The following is an 8,755-nucleotide window of genomic DNA, read 5'->3' as shown; positions in this document are numbered from 1 at the left end:
TGTGGCTCTCATATTGGACTGCTCAGCCACCTAATCACTCATTATAAGAGTGGAAGCAAGCGATTCCGAGGGACTGCCTATGATGATGATGATGACATATATTCAGTGACCCAGTCTCCACAGATCTGTGGGGGAGCGAATTCGAAAGATTCACAACCCTCTGAGAGAAGAAATTCTTCCTCATTTCTGTTTTAAATGGACATCCCCTTATTCTGAATCTATGCCCCCTAGGTCTAGATTCCCCCACGAGGGGAAATATCCTCTCTCAATCGACCCTGTCAAGACACCTCAGAATCTTATTCGTTTCAATAAGATCACCTTTCAATCTTTTAAACTCCAATGAGTCCAACCTGCTTATCCTTTCTCCATATGACAACATCTTCATCTCAGGAATCGACCTTATGAACCTTCTCTGAACTGCCTCCATTTCAAGTATATCCCTCCTTAAATAAGGAGACCAAAGCTGTATGTAGTACTCCAGGTGTGGTCTCACCAACGTCCTGTACAGTTGTAGCAGGACTTGCTTACTTTTATACACCGTGCCCTTTGAAATCAAGGACAACATTTCATTTGCTTTCCTATTTAAATGCTGTACCTGCATACTAACTTTTTGAGTTTCATGTACAAGGACCCCCAGATCCCTCTATACCGCAGCATTTTGTAATGCCTCCCCATTTAAATAATAATTCGCTTTTATATTTATCCTACCTATTTATCCATTAGCATCACCACTATTCTACCTTACCCCACATAGGTACGCTATTGGGCTTTGGGCTGGGACCCCTCCCACCCCAACTCATGGCTGATTAATCTGCCAACAGTCCCTGACTAGGCTGCCACATGAATAAGGAATTGGGCAAGGATTAAATGCATTGAATGCATAAAGGAAAACACCCAAGTTAAGTAGATACTTCTCTGAAACTCTTCCCTCTGTTGGCCCCACCCATGCCTGTTGCATCAATTTATAACCCAATACCAGCAGCTCCACCATAAATGTATCCATTTATATTTCAACCTGTTGTGCATTTCACATCAAATAGCCAGCATCCTTTCCAAATCCTACTGGATCTCCATTTATCCCCTTCTCGTCCATGAATGGATTCAAATGTTGTTGATGCTGGAGCTGCAATAATCCAGTGTTTACAAGTTAATTAAGGACTTTTCTGAGAACTGCACTGGGTGCAATTAAATTGTCTCCTTTAGTCTTTCCATGTTAATGTCTTTTTTATTCATTGCGGAATGTGGGCGCCACTGGCAAAGCCAGCATTTGTTGCACATCGCTAATTGCCCTTGAGAAGGTTGTTGTGAGCTGCCTTCTTGAACCACTGCAGTTCTTGTGGTGAAGATACTCCTACAGTGCTGTTAGGGAGGGAGTTCCCTGATTTTGTCCCAGCGACGATGAAGGAATGGCGTTACATTTCCAAGTCAGGATGGTGTGTAACTTGGATGGGAACATGGTGTTCCCATGTGCCTGCTGCCCTTGTCCTTCTAGTTACTAGAGCTCACAGGTTGGCAGGTGCTGCTGAAGAAACCTTGGCGAGTTGCTGCAGTGCATCTTGTAGATGGTACACACTGCAGCCATGATATGCTGATGGTGGAGGCAGTCAATGTTGAATGAGGTGGATGAGGTAACAGTCAAGTGGGCGACTTTGTCATGGATGGTGTCGCGCTTTTTGAGTTTTGTAGGAGCTATACTCATCCAGGTAATTGGAGAGTATTCCATCACATTCTTGACTTGTGCCTTGTAGATGGTGGAAAGGCTTTGGAGAGTCAGAAGGTGAGACACGCAGCAGAATTCCCAACCTCTGACCCGCTCTTGTTACGACAGTATTTATATGACTGGTCCAGTTAAGTTTCTGGACAATGGTGATTCCCAGGTGTTGATGATGTGCGATTCTGTGATTGTAATGCTCTTCAATGTTAAGGGCAGGCGGTTAGACTCTCGCTTGTTGGAGATAGTCATTGCCTGAACCTTGTGTGACGCAAATGATACTTTTCACTCATCAGCCCCACACTGAATGTCATCCAGGTCTTGCTGCATTTCCATGGACTGCTTCATTTTCTGAGGAGTTGGAAATGGAACTGAATACTATGCAATCATCAGCAAACATCCCACTTCTGACCTTATGAAGGAGGAATATTCATTAATGAAGCAGTTGAAGCTGGTTGGGCCTAGCACACTGCCCTGTGGAACACCTGAAGCGATCTCTTGTGGCTGAGATAATTGACCTCCAACAACCACAACCATCTTCCATGCAGCTAGATATGACTCCAGCCTGTGGAGAGTTTTCCCCCTGATTCCCATTGACTTCAATTTTACCAGGGCTCTTTGATGCCAAACATGGTCAAATGCTGTCTTGATGTCAAGGACACTCACTCTCACCTCACCTGGAATTCTGCTCTTTTGTCCATGTTTGAACCAAAGCTGTAATGAGTTCTGCAGATGAGTATTCCTGGCCGAACACAAACTGAACATCTGTGAGTGGGTTATTAGAGAGTAAGTCGCACTTGTTAGCACAGTCTATGACACCTTGCATCACTTTGCTGATGATTGGGGCTAGACTGATGGGGCGGTAATTGGCCAGATTTGCTTTGTTCTGATTTTTGTGGACAGGACATACCTGGGCAGTTTCCACTTTGTCGGGTGGATGTCACTGTTGTAGCTGTAGTGGAACAGCATAGCAAGAGGCAAGGTTAGTTCTGGAGCACAAGTCTTCAGCACGACAACCAGAACGTTGTCGGAGCCCATAGTCTTTTCTGTATCCAATGCACTCAGCCGTTTCTGGATATTAAGTGATGCGAATTGAATTGGCTGAAGACTGGCTTCTGTGATGTTGGGGACTGTAGGAGGAGGCTGAGATGGATCATCCATGAGGCAATTCTGACTGAAGATGGTTGCAAACACTTCAGCCGTGTCTTTTGCACTGACGAGCTGGGCTCCGCCATCATTGAAGACAGGGATATTCATGGAGCCTCCTCCGCCCGTTAGTTGTTTAATGGTCCACCACTATTCACGACTGGATGTGGCAGGACTGCAGAAATTTGCTCTGATCTGTTGATTGTGGGATTGCTTAGCTCTGTCTATTGGATGCTGCTTCTGTTGTTTAGCATGCAGTCCTGTGTAGCAGCTTCCCCAGGTTGGCACCTCTATTTAGGTACAACTTGTGCTGTTCCTGGCATTCTCTTCTGCACTCCTCCTTGAACCACCTTAGGTCCGTTGGCTTGATGGTAATGAGTGAACGATAGGCCGGGCCATTATGTTACAGATTGCGGTGCAATACAATTCTGCGGCTGCTGATGACCCACAGTGCCTCATGGATTTTGAGCCGCTAGATCTATTCTGAATTTATCGCATTTAGCACGGTGGTAGTGCCACACAGAATAATGGGGGGGTGTCCTCAGTGTGAAGATGGAACTTCTTCTCCACACGTACTATCTGTCTGGACCGTTACCAATACTGTAATGGACAGATGCATCTGCGAAAGGTAGATTGGTGAGCACGACGTCAAATAGGTTTTTCCCTTCTGTTGGTTCTCTCACCACCTGTCGCAGGCCCAATCTGGGAGCTATGTCTCTCAGCTATACCCAGGCTTGACCTGAACACATGAGACTTCATGCCATCCAGAGCCAATGTTGAGGACTCCTAGGGCCACTCCTTCCTGATTGTGTACCACTGTGCCGACACCTCTGGTGAGTCTGTCCTACCGGTAGGACAGGACATACCCAGGGATGGTGATGGAGGAATCTGGGACATTGGTGAAAGGTATGATTTTGTGAGTATGACTATGTCAGGTTGTTGCTTGACTAGTCTGTGGGACTCCTCTCCCAATTTTGGCACAATTCCCCAGAGGTTAGTGCAGAGAAATTTGCAGGGTCGACTGGGCTGGGTATGTCGAGGTGGATGCCGGGTGGCTTGTCCTGCTTTATTCTTATTATTGTTTCTCATAGCGGTTTGTTAAAACTGAGTGGCTTGCTACGCCATTTCGGAGGGCAATTAATAGTCAACCACGTTGCTGTGTGTTTAGAGTCATATATAGGCCAGACCAGGTAAGGACGGCAGATTTCCTTCCCTAAAGGACATCAGTGAACCAGATGGGATTTTACGACAATCCGATAGCTCAACATTACGGATTTTATTACTGCTTTTTATCACGGATTTTTATTTAATTAACTGAATTTAAATTCCCCAGCTGCCATGGTGGGACTTTTACTCATGTCTCTGGATCATTAGTCCAGGCCTCTGGATTACTAGTCCTATAACATAATCACTATGTTTAGATGTTACATCAAACCCACAGATACTTGCCCATGACCAACCCAATGAACGATGGTGATCCTCATACACACACTGAACCATCCAGAACTATTAAAAAGACACTGAGTCGCAAACAACAGAGGATTCAATGAACCTTTCAAGGTGGCCATTAACTGGTCCAGACAGAGCACGGTCGATGGGGTGTTCTCTCCGTCTGCCTGCCTCTCTTCTACGGCTATGTCCGTGCCCGGGTGTCCCTGGAGAGGGAGCACGCGGTGTCTCCCGGTATGCTTGAGGCTTTCTGTGACTGATGGGCCAGAGGGACCGGAGTGCAGTGTGGATACAGGGAACTAAATTATAATTTGGAAAAGTGCTTATGTTAGTTTTGTCATATTTAAATTTATTGCTTATTCTGCTTTATAAAGGGGGTACTTGTAATTCAAGTTTTTCCCAATTGATTGGTCTAAAGAGTAGAGGATCCAACTCTGAACCTGTGATTCTGAATATCTGAACTGTGCTTGAGGAAAGTTAGGACAATTGAGATCCTCATTGAGTTGTCAGCCAATGATGCTCATTCTTCAAAGATCTGACTGGCTCTGAGAGTGCATCCCACTCCTCCCATTACTTTATTGGTGCTCTGAGAGGCAGCAACTTTTGATTGGATATTGAGGACCATCACTCATTATCTAGGTTGCCACGCCCTGGATTATCCAGCAGTATAAATACAGGAGTTTGAGGTTGGTTCAATCTCAGTTTGTTGTTTCAACAAATTTTTGATTTGTATTAAAGAATCCAGTTGCTTTCTCAAGTGTGTCAGAACTACCACCAGGATTGTGAGGATGCTGTCAACAAGCAGATCAACATGGAGCTCTATACCTCCTATGTTTATCTCTCTATGGTGAGTTTTGTATTTTAGTCTCCATTGTGAAGTGGTCTATGTAATGTGAATTTACTAAATTCTGTGTTGTATCCAGCCCACCTATTCTGAGTATCTTGAATGACTCACTTTCCTGGGCTTTTTTGAGCTTGTTGTTGAAGTTTATTTGGAATACATTCTGCACTCAATACATTGATTTCAGAATTTGTATCCTCATTCTAAATCATTCCATGGACTTTCCCTACGCAATGAGGGGATGTAATAGGACATTTTAGAGGGAAATCAAGTAGTATCCTTTTCCTGCAAGCGTGGAAGAAATCTGCAACAATGTTTCCCATTTCACCACCCCCACCCTCCACTTGAATAGTTTAATAAAAAAATGGTTTTGATGATCTGCCAAGGTTATCTGGAATACTTTATTTCTCCCACCCACCTACCTCCGGAAAATCAAGGCTTTGATACTGGTCTGTGGCTTTCCATTGGGTAAAGGAATCAAACGATTGTCTCCATAACAATGTATGTACAGGCAACTCTCGCTTTATCCGCACACGGATGCAATGGGAAACCGTTATAACAGCATTTAAAATTCCACGTGTGCGCTCTGCCAACGTCACTGAAACGCTGATGTTCCTTTCAAATGTTGCCTGTTGAGCCTCACTTTTAAGCACTCCACCCTGCCTCGGCTCCCACTACTACTCCCACACTTCCATTGCCTCTCATAATTCATTAAAATGCCACTAGCAGTTACAGGATGTAATCAACAAGCCTAATGCTCTTTAGATCTCGAGGACTAGAATTCAAGCATTAGAAGAGATGCTACAGCTATTGATTAGAGCACACCTGCAGTACTGTAAGCATGAACTAATGTCAACTTGCTCGAAGGAGAAATCGTTTAACTGGCATAGACCAATCCCCAAGGGACCCAGATAATTGAGATGCCTGTATATACAGGTTCAGTGAGACTTTGAACCCTTGAAAGAAAGCAAGCAAAATTGAGCTTGAAGTTATGTACTGCGCACATGATTCTGGGTCTGCCATGCATTACCCAACTACTGTACTGATCTCTCCATAGTCCTTCTACTTTGACCGGGATGATGTTGCCCTGCGTCACTTTGTGGAGTTTTTCAAGGAGCAGTCACATGAGAAATGTGAGCATACTGAGAAACTGATGGAATTCCAGAATCGGCGTGGAGGACTGATCATCTTGTCTGACATCAAGGTTGGATTCTATAAAGGAGTGGCCTTCTGTCTAACTCCCCTTAGACTGATTGTTCTCTATGTGCTAAAGCAATTGCTTCCAATTTACAACACAAACCATTTGACCAAGCTGGTCTTTGCTGGTGTTTATACTCCAGCGAGCCTCCTCCCTCTTTGCTTCATCTCAACCCCTCAGCATATCATCCTATTCCTTTCTCTCCATACACTTGCCCAGCTTCCCCCTTAAATACACTTATGCAATTTGCCTCATCAATATGACTAATGTTATGATAGCTTAATGTCAATTTTATATTCTAACACACCGGTTCATGGTAAAGTGGACTTTTGCACCACTAATTTCCTTCAATACTTTCTAATTTGTTTAATCTATTGTAAGTGAACTGTGAGCATGTACGTACTTTCAGAAACCAGAGCAGGATGAGTGGAGCAATGGTCTGGAGGTGATGCAGAGAGCTCTGCAGATGAAGAATGTGAACCAGAGTCTGCTGGATCTGCACAAACTCTCCACTGGGAGCACTGACCCTTATGTAAGTTGTTAATGATTTAATGTGGGCTGTTGGGTAAGATGAATGTTGTGGTACCTTGGGCCTAATAAAAAGCTCTCCATGCCTAATAGCTTTGTTGGTCTTATCGGTCTGCATTTGGGGGAAGTTAGCCTACTGTGGACAGTGACTAGATATGTCTGTGATCCCAGGATCTGAGCATCTATTGTGCAGTAAGTTTAATCTAATGGTGCAGTAATTCCATCAATCTCAATTGTACTGTTTGACTATCCTCTTGTTCAAAAGGATTAAAATGCAGACTCTGAAGGGGAAGCTGACATTCCTTGATATCTGCTGCTGGACATAACTAGTTTCCCTCTTTCAGTTGTGTGACTTCCTGGAGACCCACTATTTGGATGAACAAGTGAAGATGATCATGAAGCTTGGGGATCACATCAACCTGAAGAGACTGGGAGAGTACCTGTTTTGACAAGCACACCCTGGGGGAGAGCAACTAAACTGACTGATGGGATCAAGCATTTTGTTTGTTACTCTTATTTATATAAGTTATCCCCCTGTCTTGTAGGGAATGATGGCTTGTGACTTTGTACAAAGAGCTGAGACCTGGATGCAAAATGTCACATCTGTAAATAAACAGTTCAACATTGGACTGGATTGTTTCTTTCTATAGTTGAATCATTGCTTATTTTTAAATTAATATAATGTAGTTTAAATCAAACAAGAATTACACTGAGTTGGGCAACAGTGTTATGGGATTCAGTCCGAAGTGTTTTTTTCCTCTGGTGTAATAGTGATGTATTGAGTTAGATATTCAGATGCCTGTTGCAAGGTCTAAATTTTTCAAATGTAAATTCAGGCCATTACTGACTGAGACAAAGCATGGTCACAGGTTGGTTTTAGGGAGTGTATTAAATAGGTTTAGAGAGGGAATATTAGAACTTGGGATCTAAACAGTTGAATAAAAATACCTGTTCCTGCTAGTGAGCATTCTATCTGCCTAAACAGAAATTACATCTTAATGCAACAAAATACAAATTGCTATAACATGTGTTGTTGGAGAGAAATTTCTTAACCTATAACCTTTTGTAATTTTTATAATGTGTAGCCAGCGCCCCAGTCTTTCTCTGATGAATTATGGGACAAGGAGAGTGGTCAAGTAAGAAATGTATACTTAAGCAGAAGGCATATGTAGTCTCAAGTCAGGTGACCCTGAGTCATGGAGATAGGGGAAGTAAGACAATGGGTGGGTGGAAAGGCAAACAGATGTATATCACTTGTACTAATAACAGGAAGATAGTTCCTTGTTTTTCTGCTGTGAGAAAATTAACCCCACGTGTGTGTGTGTGTGTATGCTAGTTAACCTTTGACTTGCCACAATGTAAAGATAGATTGTCATAGCATTACCATATAGGGCAAGATGTTACACCATTGTCCAATTGTTTAACATTTTTGTAAGGGGGTGGGATAGCCCCCAAAGGTATAATTGTAACTTGGAAACTTCGCTCAGAGAAGGTGTGGCGAAGCTATGGAATTTCCCCACTTCTCCCAGAGCGCTCTGTCCAAATAAACTCTGGTGTTTCCCTTACTGTTCTTGGACTCGGTGTGGAATTTATTTCCCTTACAGCTTTGGCGCTGCGAGCAGCGTGAATACGGTTGCTTCGGGTTGCCTAGCCGGTGGAGAGGGATGAGTAGTCAAGGTTTGACCGTCCAGTCAATTGAGCCTCGGGATTCACCAAAGAACAAAATGTCCATGAACGGTGAGAAAAACCACAATTGAGCTACAGGTTAGTCTAAGTTAGCTTGGTATGAGTGATGTGTGAAAGAAACGAGTCTTCGCCGCCACCTCGATTGTCACAAACTATCTCAGTCACCTAACTTGAGCTGGAATTAAGAGGGCGAATG

The 8,755-nt window shown here is 43.6% G+C and overlaps 1 protein-coding gene across 1 annotated transcript; it reads left to right on the top strand.

Annotated features, from left to right (window-relative positions):
* Positions 1-3,462: 3,462 nt before the first annotated feature.
* On the top strand, positions 3,463-7,322 carry LOC139262498 (ferritin heavy chain-like). Its single transcript, XM_070877678.1, has 5 exons — positions 3,463-3,485; positions 5,045-5,153; positions 6,205-6,351; positions 6,755-6,877; positions 7,218-7,322. Exons 1-5 carry the CDS (start codon positions 3,463-3,465, stop codon positions 7,320-7,322), a joined length of 507 nt encoding a protein of 168 aa, XP_070733779.1.
* Positions 7,323-8,755: the final 1,433 nt, after the last annotated feature.

Source organism: Pristiophorus japonicus, chromosome 4, assembly GCF_044704955.1.
Source record: "Pristiophorus japonicus isolate sPriJap1 chromosome 4, sPriJap1.hap1, whole genome shotgun sequence".
In the NCBI taxonomy this organism is placed as follows: Eukaryota; Metazoa; Chordata; class Chondrichthyes; family Pristiophoridae; genus Pristiophorus; species Pristiophorus japonicus.
Note: the sequence above shows the minus strand (reverse complement) of the source record. Positions and strands in the feature narration are given on the sequence as shown.